Genomic DNA, 24,084 nt, shown 5'->3' with positions numbered 1-24,084 from the left:
TCTGTCAGAACCCCCCACCCGCTCCTCCTCCCCCCCCGCCGCCGACGCTCGCCGCCCTCGCGGCGGCCCACACGTCCCCGACTCGCGCGACGACCTCCCTCGCCCTCGCGTTATTCTCGCACCGCGCGAGTCTCATCGCCCGAGCGCCGTCGCCGCGCGCTCGAATCGCGACGACGGCGCCGCCGTCGTCATCGCCGCCCTCGCCGACGCGCACGCTCGCGACCTGCGCCCACGTCAACACCCACTCGACTCTCTCCTCGGCCGCCGCGACGACGCCGACGCGCGCGTTCGAGAGCAAGAGCACGCGGCCGTCCGCGATCGCGAGCGACGCTTCGAACCGATCGCTCGCGAACGGCCGCGTCTTGCCTCCGATGGCGTCCGTCTTGGCGCGCGCGACGCGAAGTAAACGCAGCCCGTTCGCGTCGTGCTGCGTCCACGGTCGGACGACGCCGTCGCCTCTGACCGCGAGCGGGAGCCTTCGACGCGTCGCCGCGGCCGCGTCCTGGCCGCCTTTCACCGTGTCCTGCGCCGTGCCGATCGTCGCGTCGACGCCTTCGACGACGCGCGCGACGAAATTTACGGCACCCGCGGCGGTGTTCGTGCCGAGTCCGACGACGCCCTGCGCCGCGCCTCTCGCGAAGCCTTGCACGCCGCTCTTCTTGAACCCCTTCCCGGCTTTCGTGAATATGCCCGCGACGCCGCCGAGGACGCCCTTCGCGAGCTCGCCCGTGCCTCGCGCGGCGCCGGTGACGACGTTGACTCTGCCGCCGGTGAGGTCGTCGAAGAGATCGGTGTCGCCGCCGCCGCCGCCGCCGCCGTCGTCGCCGCGGCCTCGCCGCGACTCGCCGCCGATGACGTCGTCGCCGATGAGGCCGCCCAGGTCCCGAATCTTATCCCCGAACTGATCGAGCGTCCCCGCGACGTTTCCGAGGTGGTTCACGCTCGCGAGGACTTGCAGCGTCTGCTTCAACACCTCAGCCTTGACGTGCCCGTACACTTGCTTCGATAACGCAGACGACCGCGCGCGTTCCCTCGCGCGTCGAAACTCGCCGATGTGAATCGGGAGCCGGTCGAGGTTTAAGAAGGCGAGCACAGACGACACCGCGGGTCCGACGCCGTTCGGTCGCGAGTCCGGCGACGGTTTGAACGTGATCTTCGCGTGAATCGGGGAGATGCGCATCGCGCCGACGACGACGACGGGGTCCGCCGCCGCCGCCGTCGCCGCCGCCGCCGCGCCCGCGCCCGCGCCCGCGCCGCCGCTCTTCCCGCCGCTCGCGACGGTCATCCGCTCCGAGCGCAGCCGCGCGGCGAAGTCGGACAGACGCCACAGGAACGGTTCGTGCACGCGCAGGTGTACGCCGCCCCGCGTCACGTTGACCGAAATCGCCGGGTGCCGCGCGTCTTTGCCGCCGCCGCTCCCCGCGCCTTCGCCGTCGCCGCCGGCTTCGATCGGCGCGGTCGTCGCGAACGCCCTCAACAGCGGGCCGTGCGCCGGGTTATGGTACGCGATCACCGGGAACGCCGCCCTCGGGCACTGGTCGTCCACCTGCACGCCCCGCACCGCAACCTCGATCGCCGCGGACCCGCCGCCGGGGCCGAGCCCCGACCGCGACGCGAGCTCGAACCCGTCCAACGACGCCAACAGCAGCTCGTCCGCGCCGTCGACGACGGATAACGACGCGACGGGGAGCGATATCTCGACGTGAGACTCGCGCACGAGCTGCCGTCGCTTCGGCGCGGGGAGAAGCGCGCGCTCTGCTTCTCCGGCGTCGACGCCGGACGCCGCGTGACGCGCGACGACGATGGACGCGACGCCGGCGCCGGCGCCGGCGTCCGCGTCGAAGACGCGGCGGACGGCGTAGACGTTGTGCCACGTGTCGTGCGCGGACGCGCCGCCGCTCGTGTCGCGGACGATCGCCGCGGGGCGATCCAGCGGGTCCGTCGGCATCGCGTCGGACGCGCTCGCGGACGGGAGAGAGACGCGCGCGCGCGCGCTTTGGACGTCGTCGACGTCGCCGACGCAGACTTCGACAAAGTTTGGTCTCGAGGACGCGTCGTCGGCGGCGTCGCCGTCGTACCCGGCGAGAAAGTAGCCGTCGTCGTCGTCGTCGTCGTCGTCGTCTTCGTCGTTTTCTCCGCCCTCCCCGCCCGTCTCCACGTCGTCCTCGGCGGGGACGATCTCGCGCTCGCGGCGCCGCCGCGACGGCGCGGTCGAGATGGACGCGCCCGCCGCCGCCGCCGCCGCCGCCGCGGACGGATCGCTCAGAGCCCACGGCGTGCACGACCCCGCGCTGACGCGAAGCCACGGTCCGATCGCGTCCCACGCCTCCGCGCCGTCCGCGCCGTTCTTTCGCCTGACTTGCCGCACGGACACGTCGCGCCAGGTTCGGTTCGCGACGCGCAACGACGCGGCGGAGCACTCCTCCGGCGCGCTCCCGCCGCGCAAGACGAGAAGTCGGCACCCCTCCGCGGTCGTCTCCGCCGCGACGTGTAACGCCGCGACCGTGGCGGTTACTGCCGCGCCGCCGCGCGCGGGCGGGGATATCCACATCCCCGTCGCGCTCGCGGCGACCTCCGCGACGGACAGCGGCGCCGACGACGGCGCGTTGTCGATCGCGAACGCGATCTCGACGTCGTCGTCGTCGTCGCCGCCGCCGCCGCCGCCGCCGCCGCCGCGCCCGCGGGGTCTCTCCGGCGCGTGGAGCACCGGCCAGGGCCCCTGCCCCGGCGCGAACGTCTGCGTCGTCGCGCCCGTCGCGCTCACCGCGACCGCGACCGACGACAGGTTCACGATCGAGAGCGACGGCGCGATCGAGACGCGCAAGCACGGCCGCGGCGCCGCGGCGGATGCGCCCTTCGGCGCCCACGGCTGCGACGATACGCGCGCGAGCACCGGCCCGGACGGCGTGTGCATCAGCGCCCGCGTCGGCTCCGCCCCGGGCTCGATCTCCACGCGCGCGGGGTTTCCGAACGCCGAGCCGTCGTGCGCGGCGGCGGCGATGTAGATCGTCCGCCGCGCGGTCAGCGACGCGTCGTCGTCGTCGCGATGATGTCCGCCGTCGGATTTTTTCGCAAACTTTTTCATCTGCGGCGTCGGCAGCATCCTCTGCGCGCCGGCGTCGACGCGCGTCGTCGCGATCGGACGGTTCTTCACCGCCTCGAGCGCGCCCGCGCGGACGCTGAATGGACACCCGTTCGCCAGCATCAACGGCGCGCGGACGTCCACGAGGAGCGGCGGCGCCGCCGCGCCCGGGGACGGCGCGCACGCGAAGTCGACGGCGACGGCGAGACGCAACGTTCCGCCGTCGTCGCCGCCGCCGCCGCCGCCGACGCACAACTCCGCGACGGGCCCGCCGCCGCGCAGCGGAACGGCGCTAGCGCACGTCCCCGCGGGCGATCCGTCGGGCATCAGCGGCGTGAGCTCTAGCGCGAGCGGCACGCGCGGATCCGCGGAGGTTATCTTACACGGCGCGCCCGGACGCGCGACGCCCGTCGCGACGGCGGACGCGTCGGGCGCGCGGAGGACGAACGCGCAGGCGCACGGCAGCGCGGTCTGGATCGTCACTGGCGCGTGCGCGGCGAGCCGCCACGCGCGGCCGCCCCGAAGCGCGTCCACGCCGGCGATGGAGCTCACCTCGAGGTCGGGCTCCGCGGTGAAGACGACGAACGTCGTGGGATTCGACGACGACGACGACGACGACGACGCGGCGTTTGCGGCGGCGTCGACGCACTCGGCTAACCAGGGCCCGTGTCCGTTGACGATCGGGTCGCCGTCGCGCGCGCGCGGGCGCGGCGCGAGCCGCCCGATCGGAATCGGCCACGCGCTCCCGAACGCCGCGGGGTCGCGCCGCGCCCACTCCGTCCTCCCGGGGATCCGCACGTCGAGGCCCAACGAGGTGGACCCGCCGGCGGCGGCGCCGCCGCAGCCGAGCGGCAACGGCAGCGGATCCGCCGGCGGCCGCCCCGGTTCCTGCGCGCGTAACACCCCGCTCCAGGACGACGGATCCGCGGCGAGCTTCCCTCTGTCGTCGTCGTCCGCGTCCACGTCGTCCGCGTCGTCCGCGTCGATCGGCGCGCGTCTGCGCGTCCACCGCCGCCGCCGCGTGACGTGTATCCCGCGGCTGCCGGAACCGTGCCCCCACTTCGTGACCCAGTTGGCGCCGTACGCCCACCCGTTCGCGTCCACGCTGACGCCCCGGTCGAGCTCCCAGGGGCCGTCCCATCGCCAGCCTTCCGGGAGAGGAACGTCGGGGAAGTGTGACGTGCTGTTCGCGCCGCCGAGCTCGCCGAAGCGACCGGTGAAGTATTCGTCCAGGTTGCCCTTCGGCTCGGTCCAACCGACGAACGGGTAGAACCGCTCGGACTCGTACACGTCCGCGACGTCGGAAATCGCGTCGCCGCCGCCGCCGCCACCGCGCCTTATCTTCTTCTTCTTCGCGCCGCCCGCGACCGCGTCCGGGACGACGTTCAACGTCACGAGACGCGCCTCCATCTCGAACGGCAGATGCGACGTCGCCGTCGCCGGCGCGCGAAGGGTCCCGAGCCTCCGATCGAGGACGACGGCGGTGGCGCGCGCGGGGCCCAGCGCCACCGCTGCCGCGGTCGCGGCGCCGAGCCGACGCGACCCCACCGGCGCCCACGGGCCGTTCGGCGCGAGCGCGATGTTCGGCCCGCCTATCGTCGCGACGGCGGCGTCGTCGTCGGCGTCGGCGTCGTCGGCGGCGGCGGCGGCGATCGCGGACGCCTCCTCGACGCTCGCGCCCGCGGCGACGTCCCACCGAATCTCAGGGTCGTTCCATACGAGCGAATGTCGGGGTGGAGTCGAAAGGCGTCAGATGGAGTTGAAAGGCGTCGAGGGCGGGGATTGAAAGCGAGGGACCCTGGGCGGAGAGACGCGCCGGGAAAAGTCCTTAAGGATCGGCGTTCACCACGCCGACGCGGTCGTACGGGGACCAGTGTATAGAACGCACCTCAAACGGCGGAAACTCCGCGTGCTCGACGTCCTCGCGCGAATGCGACGACACCGCGGTCCACCCCGCGCCGCCCGCGACGCCGGTGCGATACAGCGCGAGCTGTTCGTTCCCAAGCTTGCTGTGCGCGCCGTGATTGGACCACAGCGGCGCCGGCGCCGCGGCGGACGGCGCCGCGAGATCGGCGCGGACGCACGCGAATTTCGTCGGATCCGGGGGCTGGTGATCCGGGGTGACGACGCATCCCACGGCGACGTACCCCGGCGGCGCCTCCGGGTGCCAGATCGCGACCGTGCCGTTCGGGTCGTTCATCCATCGCTTCCCGGAGTCCGCGTAGACGCGCGCGAACCCGACGGGGGGCGCCGTCGCGGACGGGCCGACGGACGGTTTTGAAACCGAAGAAACCGACGCAGCCGGGTCGAGCCACGGCGCGCGCGCGATCAACGCCTCGTTCGGGGCGTTGAACCCGGCGACGATGGACGTCCCGAGGAGCGCCGTCCCCGGCGGGCACACCGGGTGCCACCCGGAGACGTCCAGTATCGACCCGGAGTTTCGCGACCACCACACGAGCTCGAGCTGATGCGCGCGGTAGAGTTTCAGACGTTCTAAACGTCCCGCGCCGCCGTCGCCGCCGCCGCCGCCGCCGTCGCCGCCGCCGACGCCCGCGTCCGCGATCGCGAGGCCGTCGAAGTCCCCGGAGACGGACGACATCGCGCTCGAGATCATCGCGGCGGCGCCGAGCGGCGTTCTCGCGCGCGGCGATCGGAGTTGGAGGCCCTCGACGAGCCGAACGCGAAGTCGCACGCGCGGGCGGCGGTTCGATCCGCTCGCCGCGGACGGCTCCAGCTCGTACCACTCGCCGTCATCGCTCGGAAACCACGTCTCCGCGCTCGCGGCGCGCAGCAGCACCGCCGACGGCACGTCGATCGCGGAAGACGCCACGCGCGCATCGAGACGCGACTCCCCCAGCGCGGCTTGAATCGCGCCGTGCGACGTGTGCGTCACCTCCGCGCGCAAACGCAAAACGCCGAACGCGTCGCCCGCGTCGTTCGCGTTCGCGTTCGCGTTCGCGAGCCGCCACGGGACGACGTCCACGAGCGCCGCGCCGGTTGACGTTTCGTCTTCCAGCGCGATCGTGCACGCGGCGTGATCGTGATCGACGCCGCCGTCTCCCCGGACGCCGTCCAAAGAAAACCGCAGCGTGCGAAGCGGCGGCGGCGGGACGGAGTCGTCGTCTGACGCGGCGTCGAGCGATTCGACGACGCCGACGGCGCGACACGCGAGCACTTCGATCAGCGCGTAACACGGCTCCGACGACGTCGGTCTCGACCGCGGAGAGACGACCCCGTCCTCCGCGCCGTTCGCGAGAAGCGACGCCGGCGGCGCTCTCTCGACGCCGACGCCCGGTAAGATCCCGCCGGGTTTCGTCTCCGTGACGACGCCGTTTTTCGCGCGCGTCCAGACCCTGCGACCCGTCGCGTTGACGACGCCGTCGCCGTCGTTTTCGTTCATCTTCTTCTTCTTCGCGGCGGCGGCGGCGTGCGTCGTCTTCTTCTCGCCGCCCGCGCGCATCGACGCCGCGTACGCGCCGATCAGATCATCCAGAAACGCATGCGTGATGACCGTTCGCAACGGCCCCGCGCCGTCCACGCGGAGGGTATACCCCGGCGGCGTGAAGTCCAGCGCTCGGCGTTTCGATGGCGCGTCCAACGCGTCGACGACGTCCGCGTACCGAGCGACGAGCGACCACGGCTCGACGACCGGCTCCCACGCCGCCGTCCTCGCGTTGAAGTGCGACAGCTCCGTCGTGCACGACACCTCCGCGGTTGTGTCGTTATCCGCGGTGAGTTTCGCGTCCACGGAGACGCGGCGTAAGGACAGACGCGCGAGCGGCGCGCGTCGCGCCGCCGCGTCCGCGAAGACTGTCGCGTCGAGGACGTCGAGCCGCGTGGAAAAGACGTACCCGCCGCCTCCGCCGTCCTGGTCCGTCGGGGACTTCCATCGCGCGTACTCGGGCGCGTAAGCCATCTCCGGCGGTCTCAACGACTTCCCCTCCTCCGCGTGCGCCGCGAGGAAGGTCCCCAACGACGTCCAGTCCTCCGAGAACGCGTTCGGGTGAAACAGCGCCACAGGTCTCTTGCCGAGTTTGAAGTGCGCGCCCGCGGAGGTCCACGCCGCGCCTTCGCTGAACGCAAACTGAGGCAACGCTCGCGCGAGGTCCGCTCTCAAGCACACGACCGCGTCCTTCGGCGGGGACGCGTGCGACGGCGACGCGACGTCGCCGATGGCGACGTACCCGTCCTGCGGGACCGGGCGCCAGAACGAGATCGTGCCTTGCTTGTGACGGCTGCGCCCAGCGCGGAAACCGGAGTCTTTCCACACGAGGTGGTAGCCGATCGGCGGGGTCGTCGGCGGCGACCGCGGGCGACCGGATGCGCCGCGTTCGACGCGATCGGGGATCACGCGAACGACGACCGTGGACACCGGCGGTTCGAGGCGGTTCACCGCGACGTCGCCGAACGAGCCCCATCCGCGCGGGACTTTCGGACGCCACACGGACACGCGCGTCTTCGCGCCGGATTTGAAATCCCACCACACGCGTTCGAAATCGACGACGGTCATCGTCACCGGCGCGGCGGTAACGCCGGTTAACGGAACGTTACTACCGAATCCGTCGACATCCACGGCGGCGGTCGTCGTCGACGAAGACGCCGCAGAAGCGCTCGAGCCACCGCTCGCGCCGCGTTTCTCCCCGGGGAGCCCGGTCGGCACGCGAAGGTCCAACGCGCGCGCCGCGCGCGCGCCGCCGGCGACGCACGTCCGCGCCGCGTTGTTCACGACCCACAACGGCGCTTCGCCGACGCCCGCGCACGCTCTCCCGACGACGCCCTCCGCGGCAACGACGAGCTCTCTTCGAACGCACCGCATCGCGTCCAGCGGCGGCGGCCCCGAACCTTCCGGCGCGCAGACGACGCCCAGGGCGACGAACCCGGGCGGCGGCGTCGGCGTCCACGCGACGAGCCCCGCGGCGGCGATGGACGGCGGCGTCCTCGTCCCCGCGTGCTCGAACGCCAACGGCGGCGACGTGAACGCGGGCGACGCGCGTATGACCGTCACCGGGTCGGCGGGGGGTTTGGCGACGCCGAGGGCGACGACGTCGCCGAGCGGGGCGTACCCGGACGGCGGACGCGGACGCCAGATGGACCACCCGGCGGCGCCTCTCGTCGAGCCGCCGACGCCTTCGTCGAAGCCGCCGGCGGCGTCGTCGGCGCTCGCGCCGAGTTCGTCGCTGGACCAGACTTTGTTGAAGACGCGGCACGGCGCGACCGGCGCGGACGCGAACGCGGACGCGAGGCGCGCGGACAGGCGCGAGAGCAGTTCGACGCGCTCGTTTGAGAGCGAGAACGACAGCGGCGACGCGCCGAGAGTGATTCGCGCTTCGTCGTCTTGAACGCCGTTTTTATCCGCGCGCACGGCGTAACGCATCGTGACGTCCACGGGCGCGAGGATATCTCCGTCGCCGTCGCTCGCGTCGTTTCCGTCGCTCCCGCTGGACTGGCGCACGCCGACGCGCGCGAGCTGCAGCTGAACGTCCGTGTCCGTGTCGCCGCCGTCCGCGGCGCAGCGCGTCTCCGAGACGTACTCGGCGTTCACGCCGAGCGTAAAATCCACGGCGTCGTCTTCCCCGGCGTTATCGCCCGCGTCGCCGTTCCCGCGCCCGTCGCCGACGACGCGCAGCTCTAAGCACGTCGCACGGAACGAAAACGTCGTCCGCGTTGCCGCCGCGGTCGCGGTCGCCGCCGCGGTCGTAGCGCCGGCCGCGGCGGCCGTCTCCGAGGCTGAGAGCGCCGACGCCGGGAGCTCGCGATCGCAATCCGCGACGGACGCCGAGGACGACGCGAAGGATACTTTATCCTCCGGCGCCGCGACGCACCGCGCGCCCGCGGCGAGCTTGACGACGAACGGCCACGCCGCTTTCGCGCCGCACGCGGCCTCGATCTCCACGAGGACGTTTTTTAGCGTCAACACGCACTTCGGTCCGACGAAAATGACGGGACCGGAGAAGACGTCGGCTTCGCGCACGCGCAAAGCGCGTCCGCCGCCGTCGAGCACGTACTCGCCGCCCGCGCCGCCATCCGCGACGATTCGAACGCCTTTCGATAACACCACGTCCGCGTCGAGCGCGTGCACGACCCCGGGCGCGAGCGCGATGTCGCGCGGGAGAACCTCCTCCGGGGCTTCGCCGCCGCCGCCCGCGAGCGTGGGGTAAAACACCCTGCCGACGTCGAGAAGAAACGTCGGCTCAACCTCGAGCGTGAACCGCTGCAGCGTCGCCCCCGCGCGCGTGCCTCCCACCGCGGGGCCGGTCGTGGACTCGAGCTGAAGCAACGGGAGCAGCCCGCCGCGCTCGCGCGAGATCGTCGCGCGCTCCGCGGACGGGCACCCGCCGAACGCGACGAGCCTTTCGCTTCCGCCGCCGCCGCCGCCGCCGCCGTCGAGTCTCGATCGAAGATATCGAAGATCCTCGAGCTCCACCGCGGCGACGGACGCGCGCGCGGTGTACGTGTCCGGGTCCAAGACGCACACCTCGGAGGACAGCTCGTGCACGGACAGCGTCGCGAGCGGTTCGCCTCGGCCGCCGCCGCGGTACAGCGCGAGCTCCATGAGCGCGACGCGGACGGAAAGGCGCGTCGTGACGACGGTCGGGCCTTCGAGGACGACGGCGGGTTCGTCTCGCGCGAGCGAGAAGCGCGAGTGCGGCGGCGGCGCGGCGGCGTTCACGACGGCGTCGTCCTCGTCGCCGGTTTCGGTCTCGCCCTCTTCTAACGTCCCGAGAGGTCCGGAAGCGGCGGCGGTGGCGCGAAACGCGTCCTCGGCGTCCGTCGTCGCGACGCCGCGCGGGAACCGAAGCGGATTCGCCGGCGTCTCCATCCTCGACGGTTTTTCCGCCATGTTCGACAACACGCACGTGGACAGCAACCGGAAGTCCTCCGCGGAGATGTCCATGATGAGCGGCTCGACGTCCGCGCGCACCACCGTCTCCGGCGTGTCGTCGTCCGCGTCGCGCGTGCCGCCGAGACGACGCCAGATCACCGCCTCCGCGGCCGCGGGCGAGCGCATGAGTGGGACGCGTCGCGGACCCGCGCCGGCGGCGTCGCCGCCGACGACGACGACGTTGACGCCTGACAGCCGCACGGCGGTGCGATCGACGATCGTCGCCGCGGACGCCCCCGCGTCGTATTCTTCGTCTGCGTCGGCATCGTCGTCTTCGTCGTCGCTGCACGCGAGGCTGTCGAGCCCCGGGGACGATTTGGATTTCGCGGCGGTTCGCGTCGCCGCGTCGGGTCGCGTCGAGCGCGTCTGCGTGAGCGCGTTTTTCGCCCCGAGCGCGCCCATGTCGAGCTCCAACGCGAGCGACACGTCGGACGTGAGCCGCGGGACGACGATCACGGGGGCGTCCATCGCGATGTCCAATCGCATCGCCGCAGATGGTGACGTGGATGATGACGTGGAGGACGACGACGCGGTCGTCGCCTTGGACGACGACGACGACGCGGCGGGAGCGGCGATCGCGACGGAGAGGCCGTCGAAAAAGTCGGAAATTTCCGTCACGAGGCGGTACAAGAAGACGACGCGCAACGACGCGACGTTCGCGGCGACGCTCGACAGCGCGCCGTCCGCCTGCTCGCCCTCGTCGAAGCTCTCGTACGACGCGGTCACGAGCGAGGACCCCGCCGACGCGTCCGAGTCGATCCCTCCCCGCGAAGGATTCACGATGTACCGGTACGGATGCGCCGGCGGCAGACGCGGATCCGTGACGCGCAGCGTCCCCATCGACGCTTCGACTTTCGTCGTCGACGGATACAGCGTCAACGCCGCGTCCATGTCCGTTATTTTCGCCTCCAGCACGCACCCGGGATTCAATCGCGAGGTGTCGTCGTCCTCGGCGTCTTCGAGAAGCAGCGCGAGTCGGAGCGCGTCGACGCGCGCGGTGACGGCCATCGCCACGCGGGATTTTCCCGTCTCCGCGGCGACCACATCCGCGTTCGCCGCCGCCGCCGCCGTCGGCGTCGTCGTCGTCGTCGTCTCCGAACCGCTCGCGCGCGCGCCGCCGAGGAGCGACGGAAACGCCGCGAGCGCGGCGAGCGTCGGTCTTCGAATCGACATCGACAGCGGGCCGAGCACGGCGGCGATCTCGGCGTCGACGCCGGCGTACGCGCTCGACCCCGGCGCGATGGAAGCGTAGGTCACGTGGAAAACGTTTTCGTTTTCGCCGCCGCCCTTACCGCCGACGCGACTCGCCGCGCCGGTCGTGAGCAGCGTGCATCGCCGGTTCGTTACGTCCGAGGCGTACGCGTCGTGCACCGTAAACGCGGCGAGGCTGAGCGCGACGTTCACGTCGTCATCGCGCTGCGAATACGTCGCGCCGACGTCGGAGAGGACGATTCGCGCGAGCGCGCGTTCGACGTCGTCGTCGGCGCCGCCGCCGCCGCCGCCGCCGCGGCGTCGCCACCACTCGACATCGTCGTTCGCGTCGTAAAACTCGTCCGCGTGCTCGCTGCTCATCGTGTCTACGCGCGTCAACGTCGACGCCGACGACGCTCTCTCCGCCGGGGTTGACAGCGGCGCGTCCAAGGGCGCGGCGACGACGATGGAGAGCTCCGACAGCGTCGCTGTGAATCGAATCGAGTCGACGACGTCTTTTTCCTTCGCGGAGCCGGCGGCGCCGTCGCGCGTCGGTTCCGCTTCCGTCGGCGCCGGTTCGTCTCCCTCTGCGACGGCGATGCCCGCGCTGGCGCGCGCGTTCCTCGCGCCCGCGTTGATCGCCTCCTTCACCCTCGTCATCGCCCTCGAGGACTTGAACCGAACGACGCGGTTCGACTTGACGAGATCCGGGAAATGACTCGTCGCCCCGGTGCCCGCCGCCGCGCGAATTCTCTCCATCGCGCTCGTCGTCGACGCCGCGTCCGGAGACACGATCATCGCGTGTTTCTTCCCCGCGGCGTCGCTCGCGCGGAGTTTCAGCGCGCCCCCGGTGGTCACGAACGTGGGCGCCGCGAGCGGTTTTCCCGCGACGGCGCCGAGTCCCCCGGCGACGCCGGCGGCGAAAATCTCAACCTTCCCGAGGTCGTTCACCTTCACGAGACACGGCGTCCACTGCAGACGCCCGAACGAGACTTGCAAAATCCAGCCCTTGACTCCGTCTCCCGGGACCGCGCTCACGTCCGAGCCGATCGTGAAGTCCGACCCCGCGAGGCTCGCGACGTCGTCGTCGTCGTCGCCGCCGCCGTGGTATCCGCCCGTCGAGATTCGCTCCGACGACGACGAGAGATGCTCCGCGATCGCGACGAGCTGGTCGATCCGCCGCGGCGACACCGCCGCGCGCAGCGCGTTCGCGGTGAACGTCACGTCGAGCGACGCCCTCCCGGGCACGGGCGCGAGCGCCTGAAGCACCGTCGCGCGCGCGCCGAACGACGGCAGCAGCGGCGACGCGTCCTCGAACGCCAAAGTCGGATTCGCGCCGCCGACGCCACAGTCGTTCGCGTCCGACACCCCGCGCGCGATGGACGCGGAAATCTCCGACACTTCAATCGCGAATCCGCTGAACATCCGCCTCTGCGCGACGTCCACGCCGAGCTCGACGGCGTCGCGGCTCCTGAGACGTAGCCGCCCTAAGTCGAGCAGCAGCGTCGCCGCGTCCAGCCCCGGCCGCGACGGCACCGCGACGTGCGGCGTGTGAATCACGACCGACGCGTCAATCACCGGGCGTTCGCTCAACGCCGCGAGGACGCGCTCTTGCGCGGCCGCCGCGGTCGCGCTCGCGCTCGCGGCGACCGCGCGCTTGAACGTCTCCTCTTGCGCCGCGAGCGCCTCGGACTTGTGCCGCGTGAGGACGGCGACGACGCGGTCGACGGGCGCGCGGAGGACGGTCAGATACGCGGGCGCGACGGTCGCCGCGACGACGATATCCGGCGGCGGCGGCGGCGCGTCGGTTGACGTTTCGTCTTCCTCGCGCGGAGATCGCGGCTTCGGCTTGTTCTCGAACTTCACGGACAGCGCGTGCGGCGGCGGCGGCGCGGCGGCGCGCGCGTCGTCGTCCGTCCCAGACGCCAAGCCGAGGTCTTCCACGTCCGCGGACGCGTCCGCGAAAGCGTCGTCGTCGTCGTCGGAATCGGAATCGCCGTCCGCGCCCGAGCCCCACAGAATCCGCGCGGTGTCGTCCGCGTCCGCGCGGTCGTCCAACGCCCGCGACGCGCGCCCGCCGCGCACGCGCGCGAGCGTCGAGCCGCTCGCGGTGAGCTCCATCCCGGACACGATGAGCCTGTGGTCCGCCCTCGCCGCGCCGAACGCTCGCGAGCCGGCGACGAAGCCGCTCGCGGCGGAGTGCAACACGACGACGTTCTGTCGCGACGCGCCGCCGCCGCCGCCGCTCTCGTCGTCCACGAGCTCTAGAGACATCGAACCCACGCGCACGGAGTACTCAGCCTGGAGCGCGTCGTCGGACACCGCGGACGCGGCCGCCGCGGCCGCCGCGGCGTGGCCTTCCACGTCGAAGATTTTCTGGAGCGCGTCCCAGTCCTTCGCGCTCATCTCGCCGTCGCCGCCGCCGTCCGCGTTCTCCGCGCCGCCGCCGTCGTCCTTCTTCCCGGACGACCCCCACGTCCAGCTCGAAAACCACCCGCCGCCGGAAGCCTTCGCGACGCCGTCCTGGACGTCGTCCCCGGTCGTCTGCTTCAACCGCTGGTGCGCGAGCGCGCGGAACAACACGCAGCTGTGCGCCGGGTGCGACGCCTCGATCGCGTCGATCTCCGGCGCCTCGCCGACGGCCAACGCCCTCGGCCACCGCTCGCCAGACCTCACCTTCTTCGGCCTCGGCTTTGACAGCGCGCGCGCGGCGTACGCGTCGACGTAGGCACGCCGCGCGCGCATGAGCTCCATCGCGCGGTGCACGCTGAGCTCCCCGCCGCGCTCGGCGGCGTCGACGGATCGTCTCAGCTTCGCCGCCGCCGTCGCGAACGTCCACCACGCCCTCGGCGATTCCCTCACCGACACCGACGGCCGCAAGTGCGCGTGCGGCGCGCGCCTCGCGTCGCGCTCTAACCTCTCGACGGCGTAAAACAACACGCGCAGGTGCGACGACTTGAGCGTCGCCGCGAGCGAATCGACGCGCAGGTACACGCGTTGCGACGCCAGCGTCTCCGACGCGGCTTCGATTTTACCTCGGCGTTCGTACCGCGCCCGCGCGGACGCGGGCGCGAGGAGGAACGACCGCCGCGACGCTTGCTCCGTCGCGGCGAGCGCGGAAGCCTTCACGTCCTCCTCCGACGCCGACGCCTTCGACGCCTTCGACGCCTTCTCCGTCGGGACGTTCGAGCCAGCCGTCGCGGCCTCGAACGCTCTCGACGTCGTCCCGGGTTCCATCACCGCCGCGAGCGTCGACGACGCGACGTCTTTCCACGCCGCGGTCCCCAGCGGCCTCAACGTCTTCGCGCCGACGTCGAAGTATATCGCCAGGCGCGACAGCGTCGCGGACTTTCGCATCCTCTCCGCGAGCCCTTTCACGGAGAACGACTCCGCGCCGTCGGCGTCTACCGTGCTCACTGATAAGGACTCGAGCGTGACGCCGGCGGCGAACGGGTTCGAAGCGGAAGAAGCTTCGGACGCGCAGCCGGCGCCGTCCGCGCCATCCGCGCCGCCGAGGTCGTCCTCTAATCTGAGGTGTATCCGCGTGACGCGCACTTCGAGGTTGCCGAGGATCGTGTCGAGCATGCCCGCGAGCCACCCGCCGCCGCCTTCGTCGCCGTCGTTCGCCGGCGGCTGCGCGGCGGCGTTCTTCGTCGCGCCGCCGCCCGTCGCGGCGTTCGCGGCGAGCCACGCGAGCTCGCCCTCGTCCACGATCTTGCGCTTGAGCTCCGCCTGCGCGGCGTTCCATCGCTTCGTCTTCTCCTCCACGCTCAGCGACGCGTCTTGCGACGCGAACCCGGCGACGACGTAGACTTCGTCCAACGTCGCGATCACGGGCTGGCGTCCGAGCGCGCGCCACGGGACCTGAAGCGTGAGTTTTCCGACGACGCCCGCGCGGACGTCGAAGGGCATGCCGAGCGCGTTGAGCGCGTCCGCTTTCATTCGCAGGTTCTTCAGCACGATGTTTCCGCTGAGGACCGCGACGGAGAGGTCTTTGGACGAGATCCCGTGGACGTACGCTCCCAAGGTGCGGTTCAGCACCGCGGTGAGCTGCCCTTCGAACATGACGACGACGGCGCGGCCGACGACGCGGTTCGGGCGCTAACAATCTCGGTCTCCCCTCGGCGGTAACGTCCGTCCGAGGAGAGGTCCTTCGAGTCCTCCTCGCGCCTCTCTCTCCTCACCTCGGCGGCATCGGACGCGATGCGCGCGACGCGAGCGCGAAGCGCGCGCAGGACGGAGATCGAGTATCGCGCGCGCCGCGAGGTATGCGGCGCGTCCGAGGAGTGACTCGCTACGCAGATCTCGTCATCCTGTCACGCGTCTCGGGGAAACAAACAATGACGATGATGCATTGATAAAATGAACTTTCCGAGTCTGCCGAGGCCGGCGTCGAAACGTCCACCGCGGGGCATCGCGCTCGCGTCGTCTACTACTACGCGCGCTCGCGATGAATTCCTTCCGTTAAATCATCTTCTTCGCCCTGAAATGATACTTCAGGTACGCGTACTGCGTCGCCCCGCTCGCGACGCACGCGCACAGCGACATCGCGCACAGCCACGCCACCCTGGCGTTGGTCTTCTCGTTGATCGTCCGCATCTCTTCCTCCCGCCGCCGCAGCCACATCATCTCCTGGTGCACCCCTCGAAGGTCCGCCTCCACGCGTCGCAAGTCCGTCGCGACGTCCGCGACATCGCCTCTCTTCGCGATCTTGTTCCAATCGTTCACCGCCACGCCCTTCTTCCAGTCGAGCTTCACCCTGTGCGCGACGCCGTCGCCGTCGTTCGACGAAAAGTCGTCGCCGCCGCCCGGCGGCCGCGACCTCGTGAAGCACGCGCTGTGGTCTCCCGCGATCTTCGTCGTGAACCCAGCCTTGCCTCGCGCCTTGTTCTTCGCGACGTAGACGTCGCGACCGTCCGGATCCGTGACGCGGACGTCGACGGCGGCGCCGTCGGCGGATTCGTAGGACATCAACACGAGGACGTTCGCACCGAGCTCCTCGTCGACGCACCGCGCGCGCTCCTTCTCCGAGCCGCTGCGAAGATGGACGGACGATGGGATGGGACGATATGATAAGCGCGATGCGATGCGATGGATGTGGGGTGGGCTTAGGGTCAGGGCGAGAAGAGGACGGAACAGATCGAACGAAGAAGAAGACGGAAGGACCGCGAAGGGAGGGGCCCGCCGATCTGGACGGGAGCGGGATCCGCCCGCGCGATGGACGGGGGGCGGACGCGCCTGGTGACGAGATCGAACTCCATCTGCGCGGTGGCGAACGCGCACGACGTCGCGAGGAGGGCGACGACGAGCGCGAGCGCGCGCGTCGGCGTTCGCATTATGGTCGCGGTCGCGGACGAGGCGGACGGCGCGTCGATTTCTGATGGACGAAAGCGCAAGAGCGTGGTTTTCTCTCACAAGAGCAACATCATGCTGTTCCAATTTCACTACCGTACTCTTCGCGCCCCCCCCGCTCCGACGACCTCTACCTGATGCTCACATCGTACAAAATCACTCATCACGCGAGGCTCGCGAAGCCGCCCTCCTCGAGCTTCGACGCGATGGACTTGTCCCCCGTCTGCGTGATCTTCCCCTTCTCCATGACGTGTACGAAATCCGGATGAATCGCGTCCAGCAGCCGCTGGTAGTGCGTGATGAGAAGCAACCCCTTGTCGCCCTCCTTGAGAACGTTCACCGCCGCGGCGACGTCGCGCAGCGCGTCCACGTCCAACCCGGAGTCGATCTCGTCTAAGATGCTCATCTCGGACTCCATCACCGCGAGCTGTAAGATCTCGTTCCGTTTCTTCTCGCCGCCGGAGAAGCCCTCGTTGACGTTTCGCGCGAGGAACGACGGGTCCATGTTCAGCTGGTCGAGCTTGGGCGTGAGGAAGCCGTAAAACTCGAGCGGGTCGAGCTCCTCCTCCCCTCGCGCTTTCCTCCGCTCGTTGCACATCATCCGAAGGAAGTCCGTGTTGCTAACGCCCGGGACCTCGATCGGGGACTGGAACGATAGGAACAGGCCTTCCCTCGCTCGGTCCTCCGGGTCCATCGCGAGCAGATCCTTTCCCTTGAACACCGCGGTGCCGCCGGTGACCTCGTACGACGGATGCCCGACGAGCACCTTCGTGAACGTGCTCTTCCCCGAGCCGTTCTTCCCCATGATCGCGTGCGTCTCGCCTTCTTTGATCGTCAGCGTCACGCCGTTGAGGATCGTCTCGCCCGTCTCCGCGACCTTCGCGGTGAGGTCTTTCACCTCGAGGAGGACGTCGCCCTTCGCGGCTCGGACGACGACGGGGCCGACGGCGCGCGACGCGGCGCGGGCGGCGCGCGAGGACGCCCCGCGCGCGCGCGTCAGCGACGCCGGCGTCGTCAGCGTCCGCGAGGAGATCGTGGCGGCGCTCATCGCGGCGCGCGTCGTTGGAATCGGGAGCGCGTGCGTGCGCGCGTCGACGAATGCCCCCCCTCTCGACGGCGGCGCGGATAACGAAAGTTCGTCTCGGAAGGGAGAAACGTCGCGACGCGTCACTGCAGCCGCTCGCGGATTCGCGTCGTCATTAGTTCTCTGGACGGGCACGCGCGGTCGATGTCGTCGATATCCGCGCTCCTGACCCCCCGCGCCGTGCCCGTGGCGCGGCGACGCGCGCGCGTCGACGACCGGACGCGCGATGCGCGCGCCTCTGGGACGCGCGACGCGGCGACCTCGCGACCTCGCGCCTCGAACGACGACGACGACGACGACGACGACGACGACGACGACATCGACGTCGCCCTTCGCGCAGCAGCCTCGTCGTCGAACTGGACGTCCACGCGCCCTTCACGTCGTCCTCGTCGGCATCGCATCCCACGCCGCGACGCGCTCGCCGCCGCCGCCACCGCCGCGTCCGTCGCCCTCGCGTCCACCCCGTCCGCCGCGTCCGCCGCGGGGACGATGGACCCGATCTCGACGCTCACCAGGCGCGGCATGGCCAAGTTCGCGCGTGACGACGTCGAGGGCAGCGTCGCGGACTTCGACCAGGTCATCGCGTTGGACGGCCGCAGAGCGCCGTACATGTGGCAGCGCGGTCTCTCGCTGTACTACTTGGACGACTTCGACGCGGGCGCGGCGCAGTTTAGGAGAGACGTCGCTGTGAACCCGAACGACACGGAGGAGGCCATCTGGGCGTTTTTGTGCGAGGTGCGTTCTATACACTGGTTCCCATACGACCACGTTGGCGTGGTGAACGCCGATCCTTAAGGACTTTTGCCGTCGTATCTCTTCGCCCAGCCCTCGCTTTCAATCCCCGTTATCGACGCCTTTCAACTCCAACTGACGCCTTTCAACTCCACCCCGACTTTCGCTCGTATGGAACGACCCTGAGGCGCGGTCGCCGCGAGGGTCCTTCGAGGGCGCGAAGAAAAACATGCTGACCGTCGGCCCGGACCCGCGCGGATACATGCGCGAGGCGTACGCGCTGTTCGCGGGCGACGGCAGCGAGGAGAGGATGAGGGAGATCGCGAAGAGGAGCGCGGCGGATGAGTTTTACGCGAAGTTATATCTCGGGCTGTATAAGGAGAGCAGAGGGGACGCGGAGGGCGCGAGGGTCGACATCGCGGCCGCCGCGAACAGCGCGTACGGGCGGGGGTCGGGGGATTACATGGCCGCGCTCGCGGACGTGCACTTGAAGCGACGCGGGTGGGTGGAGTGACGCGCGGATGGCGTCGTCGCGTCGTAGGCGCGTGTACGTGTAGTGATGAAAACCAGTCGCCGCGAGTATTATAGAAGAGTCGTTGAGGAGGTGCCGTTTTTCGAACCATCCCGACGTCAGAGTCAACGCCGCGACCATGGGGGACGACGCTCCGAGCCTCGAGCTCGGGGACGTCGACGCCGACGTCGGCATGGAGCTCATCCTCGAGAAGCTCAAGCTCCTGAACTACGAGACCGAGTTCTGCGCGAAGCGCAAGCCGCCGTGGCCGCGCCTGACGCGCGCGACGTTCGCGATCGCGGAGAGTTCGTCGAGCGACCGCGACGCGCGGTTTCATCACTACGCCGCCCTCGCCGCGTTCCTCGTCCAGCTCTGCGGGCGACGGGGCCACCTCGCGCCGGGAGAGAGCGACGACCAGAAGACGAGCGCGGCGGCGATCCTCCACGAGTGCGCCAAGCTCGGGTTCGACCCGCCGGAGTTTTCCCCGAGCGCGCTGACGCGCGCGTCCGGGAAAGAAGCCGTGGGCGTCCTGAACGGCCTGTGCGATCTCGCGCTCGAGCGCGCGATGCCGCGGCTTCGACGGCCGAAGCACGCGAAGGAGGATCCCCCGGAGATGGCGACGTACGAGGCGCACGAGGGCGCGTTCGAGAGCGGCGGCGAGGGCGCGCGTTTGGGGAGGGGGGCGTTCGCCGACGACGACGCGGAAAACGACGACGACGACGCGAGCGACTCGGACGCGTCCGAGGAGGCGTACATCGTCGCGGGCGCCGCGCCGAAATCCCCGGGGAGCTTCGGCGCGGACGCCGCCTCGCACGCGAAAACCCTCGAGGAGATCGAAGACGCGCGAGCGATCGAGTCGCACGTGGACGCCGCGGCGTGGAAGCTCGAGCTCGAGCGCGTCGCGCCGCAGTTGCGCGTCGTCGCCGCCGCCGACGCCAAAGACTGGCGCGCGCACCTCGAGTCGGCGCGCGAACACCGGCGGAGCATCGCGGGGACGTTCCCGGACGTGCGCGTCATGCTCGACGGCGTCGTGAAGGACGTCGCGGGGGCGTTGGAGAAGATCGAGACGAGGGAGGCGTACGTCAACGCGCAGCTCGCGCCGTTGGCGGACGAGTACCGGACGCGTCGAGAGAAGCTGGACGAGACGCAGCGCGCGTACGACGCGGCTTCGGAGGCGACGAGCTCGATGACGAACGAGCTCGCGCGCCTCACGGAGGAGCTCGAAAAGGTGAAGGGCGTCATCGAGGACCGCGGGGAGAATAACGCGGACGCGACGCCGCTGAACACGATGAAGGAAAACATGGAGAAGATGCGGGAGGAGATCAAGGTGTTCGAAGTGCGCGTCGCGGTGTGCAGAAGCGCGCTGTTGAAGCACGAGGTGAAGAGACAGGCGGCGATCGTCGCGGGGAAAAAGGCGGGGGGTAAGAAGAAGCGCCGACCGGGCGCGGACGACGACACGCCGTATTGACGAATGGTAGAGACCTTAATAATTCATTTTATAATTCATAATGTACGCCGTCGAAGCGTTTTTCTTTCCTCCTCCTTCACGCGAGCCCGAACACCCCTGCGGCGTGCGCGGTCTGCCACAGGTTGAGCGGAATGATGACCTTGGGGTTGGTCGCGATCCGCGCGCCGAGCGTTCGCTTCCCGAGGTCCGGAACTTTCTCCAGCGCGAGACCGGCGTACTTCTTCTCGCCGATGACGCCGAGGTTCCCCGCGACGCCGAGGAGTAAGAACAGCGCTTGTGTCATCGCGTGTCCTTTTTGGAGGACATTGCCGTCGATCGCGGTTGGGTCGCCGCCGGCGACATGCGCATGACCGACCGCGTCCGCGATGAACGCGAGCGCGTTCAGGGTCAACCCGAGGACGTACGGGGAGTCCGGGTCGGATTCCCAGATCTTCACCGCGGCCATGAGGAGCTGGTTCGCGACGAATAACGCGGCCATGCAGTGCTGCGTCGGAGAGCAGGGGAAAATGTGACAGAAGTGTTAGTTACAGGGGTGCTGCAGAAAAGATATTTTCGCCGACAATCCGGATCGGACGCCTCCTCGGCCGCGGCGACGGGGGCGATGACTTTCGCGACGCGAGACAGACGTCGTCGGATACTCGCGGCGGGCGCACCTGAATGACGGACGCGCCGGTGACGTCGCGCTCCGGGAACTTCCCCTTGAACGGCTCCGTGTTCGTCACCGGCTTGACGGGAGCTACTTTCGATGGCGCGTATTTGGTGGCGATGCGCTTGAACCCGCGCCCGAGTCTCGGGACCGCGAGCGGCAGAAGAGGGACGACGAAGGGGATCGCGGCGGCCATGATCGGCAAAAGTGGAGCGTACGAAGAAGGGTGCGAGCGTGGGCGTCGGCGAGCGCGCGTGAGTATGAGCGCGAGAGCCGATCGCGAATGTATCTGACTAGGATACGCGTGTGCAGAGTGTCAGATACGTAAAATCACGCGGGATATTCTCACTCTCCGCTCTACTCGTGCGACTCACGACGGCGCCGCCGTCATGGGCTCCGTGTTCAGCAGCTGCAAGATCGCCTCCACGAGCGGCCCGCCCGTGGCCTGGACGTCCTCGTGCGAGTTCTCGATCTTATCCCTCAGGACCTTATCCAACCGCGCTCGAATTTCCTTCAAAAGCACCCCCACCCTCGGCGGCGCCTTAAACGTCGCCCACCGATCGAGCGACAGCGTCCCTTGTGCGTGCTGCACTTCCACCTTCCCTCCGAATAACAACAGCTGATACGGCGTCACCGTGCTGCAGTCGCGGACGAACACGCTCGTCGTCTGCACGCGCTCGTGGTACACCATCCACCGCGCGGAGAACTTCTTCGCGCCGTGGTTGACGCTCGAAGGGTGCACCTGAAGCGTCTCGTCCTTGCCGAGCTCGCTGAGATAAAACAGCCGCGGCGGCGCCGACGGCTTCGACGACGGGTCGACGCGTATGAGGTTCGGGTACAGACCCGCGACGAGGACAGCCTTGACGAGGCGCGTGTTGGACGCGTTTCGGTTCGCGTTGATCCAGACCGGGTCGTCCGGCGGAGGGCCGCGGCGGCCCCAGGACCGGCCGCCGCCGCCGCCGCCGCCGCGACGGGGGGGCGGCGGCGGCGCCGCCGCCGCCGCGCCCGGCGCGAACGGAGCGGCGCCCGCGGCCAGCTGCCGCGGCGCCGGTACGCCGCCTTTCGGCCCGCCGCGACTTCCCTTCCCGCCGCCTCTGCGCCCACTCCCTCCCCCCCCGCCGCCGCCTAAGAACCCCGCCTCGTGCAGGAGCTGCGAGAACTGATTCCGCAGGTCCGCGACGCCCTCGAGCGTTCGAAACGACAAAAAGTTATCCCGCGTGAACGCCATCTCCGCGGCTTTCCCTAAGCTCTTCGCGTCCACCCACGCGTTGTACGCGTTCAACGTCGCGAGGTGATCGCTCTGATCCTCCGCGAACGCCCGCTTCGCCGCGTCCGCCTCGTCGCGTTTCTCCAACGGCGCGACGAACGGGCTCCGACCGCCGAGCACGGCGGCGATGGTCAACACCGGCGACAGGCACCCGAGGACGGCGCCGTAGAGTAACATCTTCCCGACGCGCACGTCCACGGGGAGCGCCGCGAGGTGCTGCCCGAGCGGCGTGAGATTCTCCTTGTCGTCCAGCGCGCCGATCTGACGCAGGGTCTTTATCGCGGACGCGATCGAGTCCTCCTTCGGAGGCTCCAACGCCTTCCCGAGGAACCCCGCGATGCCGCCGGACATGCGCTGCAACTGAATCTGCAGACACAGCCCCTCCAACGGCACGCGCTTAATCTCCGGCATCGTGTGCTCCGCGAACACGCGCTCGTGCACGAAGCGCGTGTACATCCGGAAGCATCGCCCGGCTCTGACGCGCCCGGCGCGCCCGCGGCGCTGCTTCGCGGACGCGCGGGAGACCCACTGCTCTAACAACATCTGCATCCGCGTGTTCGGATCGTACCCGTTTTCTTTGCACTTGCCAAAGTCCAGGACGTACACGACGTCGTCGATCGTGATCGACGTCTCCGCGATGTTCGTCGCGATGACGATCTTGCGGTAGTCCCCCGGCGGGTGCTCGAACACGACTTTCTGTTCCGCGGTGGACAGAGTGCTGTGAAGCGCGATTAAATACTTCCCGTGCCCGCACGCTTTCGAGACCACCGGCGACGAAACGCACGCGTCGTGCAGCTTGGAGATCTCCGCCAGGCCGGGCATGAAAACCAAGATCGCCCCCGCGGCTTCGTTCGCGCAGATGTGCTCCAGAAGTTTCAAGCCGAGGTCGTAGTTTATGACCGACTGGTCGAGCATCTTCAGCGAGCGGATCGTCGCGTCCAAGTACCCGCGCGACGCGAGCTTCTCCGTGAAGTCGTTCTCCGCGTTCCACAGGCTCTGATCGACGCCGCCGCCGCCGCCCGAGCCCTTGCCGCCGCGCTTGCACACGTCCGACCCGGGGTTCGGCGAATACCCGGTGACCTGAACGATGTCCTCCAGATAGTGCTCCTGAACGGGGTAGGTAAACCCCGGGATCTGCGCGACGGCGGCGCCTTTGAAGTAGGCGCTGAAAGCCCCCGCGTTGAGCGTCGCGCTCATCAGGACGACCCGCAACGTCGGTCGATGCGGGAGCACGTCCCTCAGGAGCACCAACAAGAAATCCGAATCCAGCGACCGCTCGTGGACCTCGTCCACGACGACGTGGGACACCCCCGCGAGGAGCGGGTCCTCCGCGAGCCGTCTGAGGAGGACGCCGGTGGTGACGAACAGTATCCGCGTCGACGACGACGCGACGGATTCCAGGCGGATTTTGTACCCCACCGTCTTCCCGACGCTCTCGCCGCGCTCCGCGGCGACGCGCGCCGCGACCGACGTCGCGGAGATCCGCCTCGGCTGCGTGCATATCAAGTTGCACCTCGCGCCGTCCCCGCGCGCGATCGCGTCGTCTAAGATGAACTGCGGGAGCTGCGTCGTTTTCCCGCATCCTGTCTCGCCGGCGACGATGGTCACCTGGTGGCTCGCCACCGCCGCGAGGAGCTCGTCCGTCTTCGCCCACGCCGGGAGCCGCATCCTCTGCCCCATGAGCGTCGCGATCGCGCCGCCGTCCCTCGCGCGCTCGAGCTCCGCGCGCATGCGCGCGCTCTCCGCGGCGATCGTCGCGTCGTTCGCCGCTCGCGTCTCCGCGGCGGCGACGGCGGCGGNGGCGGCGGCGGTTCTCGCCGCCGCGTCCTCCGCCGCGGNCTTCGCCTGCTCCGCCTCGCGCGCCGCGG

General features: G+C 69.9%; 8 protein-coding genes across 8 annotated transcripts; 2 read left to right on the top strand and 6 right to left on the bottom strand.

Moving 5' to 3' along the window:
- Window positions 1–4: 4 nt before the first annotated feature.
- MICPUCDRAFT_49875 (uncharacterized protein) lies at window positions 5–15,221 on the bottom strand (the record flags this gene model as incomplete). Its single annotated transcript, XM_003054760.1, has 2 exons — window positions 5–4,783; window positions 4,971–15,221. The coding sequence occupies 2 exons, from the start codon at window positions 15,219–15,221 to the stop codon at window positions 5–7; spliced, it is 15,030 nt and encodes a 5,009-aa protein (XP_003054806.1).
- A 399-nt stretch (window positions 15,222–15,620) lies between these two features.
- On the bottom strand, window positions 15,621–16,169 carry MICPUCDRAFT_12326 (uncharacterized protein; the record flags this gene model as incomplete). Its single annotated transcript, XM_003054759.1, has 1 exon — window positions 15,621–16,169. A coding segment is annotated over one exon (549 nt), but the record flags the coding sequence as incomplete, so codon positions are not given.
- A 502-nt stretch (window positions 16,170–16,671) lies between these two features.
- MICPUCDRAFT_61095 (ATP-binding cassette superfamily) lies at window positions 16,672–17,440 on the bottom strand (the record flags this gene model as incomplete). The annotated part of the gene is given in 3 exon segments (XM_003054758.1): window positions 16,672–17,287; window positions 17,299–17,355; window positions 17,360–17,440. 1 exon segment carries the CDS (start codon window positions 17,200–17,202, stop codon window positions 16,672–16,674), a length of 531 nt encoding a protein of 176 aa, XP_003054804.1. The 5' UTR covers window positions 17,203–17,287; window positions 17,299–17,355; window positions 17,360–17,440.
- Window positions 17,441–18,081: 641 nt separating this feature from the next.
- On the top strand, window positions 18,082–18,838 carry MICPUCDRAFT_12619 (uncharacterized protein; the record flags this gene model as incomplete). The annotated part of the gene is made up of 2 exons (XM_003055302.1): window positions 18,082–18,331; window positions 18,528–18,838. The coding sequence occupies 2 exons, from the start codon at window positions 18,082–18,084 to the stop codon at window positions 18,836–18,838; spliced, it is 561 nt and encodes a 186-aa protein (XP_003055348.1).
- Window positions 18,839–19,028: 190 nt separating this feature from the next.
- Window positions 19,029–20,303, top strand: IFT57 (intraflagellar transport protein 57; the record flags this gene model as incomplete). The annotated part of the gene is made up of 2 exons (XM_003055301.1): window positions 19,029–19,592; window positions 19,668–20,303. 2 exons carry the CDS (start codon window positions 19,029–19,031, stop codon window positions 20,301–20,303), a joined length of 1,200 nt encoding a protein of 399 aa, XP_003055347.1.
- A 76-nt stretch (window positions 20,304–20,379) lies between these two features.
- Window positions 20,380–20,748, bottom strand: MICPUCDRAFT_49870 (uncharacterized protein; the record flags this gene model as incomplete). The annotated part of the gene is made up of 1 exon (XM_003054757.1): window positions 20,380–20,748. One exon carries the CDS (start codon window positions 20,746–20,748, stop codon window positions 20,380–20,382), a length of 369 nt encoding a protein of 122 aa, XP_003054803.1.
- Window positions 20,749–20,827: 79 nt separating this feature from the next.
- Window positions 20,828–21,145, bottom strand: MICPUCDRAFT_49869 (uncharacterized protein; the record flags this gene model as incomplete). Its single annotated transcript, XM_003054756.1, has 1 exon — window positions 20,828–21,145. One exon carries the CDS (start codon window positions 21,143–21,145, stop codon window positions 20,828–20,830), a length of 318 nt encoding a protein of 105 aa, XP_003054802.1.
- A 112-nt stretch (window positions 21,146–21,257) lies between these two features.
- On the bottom strand, window positions 21,258–23,947 carry MICPUCDRAFT_45131 (uncharacterized protein; the record flags this gene model as incomplete). Its single annotated transcript, XM_003054755.1, has 3 exons — window positions 21,258–22,008; window positions 22,054–23,131; window positions 23,222–23,947. 3 exons carry the CDS (start codon window positions 23,945–23,947, stop codon window positions 21,320–21,322), a joined length of 2,493 nt encoding a protein of 830 aa, XP_003054801.1. The 3' UTR covers window positions 21,258–21,319.
- Between the last annotated feature and the right edge of the window lie 137 nt (window positions 23,948–24,084).

The sequence above is a fragment of the Micromonas pusilla genome (assembly GCF_000151265.4).
Source record: "Micromonas pusilla CCMP1545 genomic scaffold MICPUCscaffold_1, whole genome shotgun sequence".
NCBI classification, from domain to species: domain Eukaryota; kingdom Viridiplantae; phylum Chlorophyta; class Mamiellophyceae; order Mamiellales; family Mamiellaceae; genus Micromonas; species Micromonas pusilla.
The sequence above is the reverse complement of the archived record's forward strand: the minus strand, read 5'-3'. Positions and strand labels throughout refer to the sequence as shown.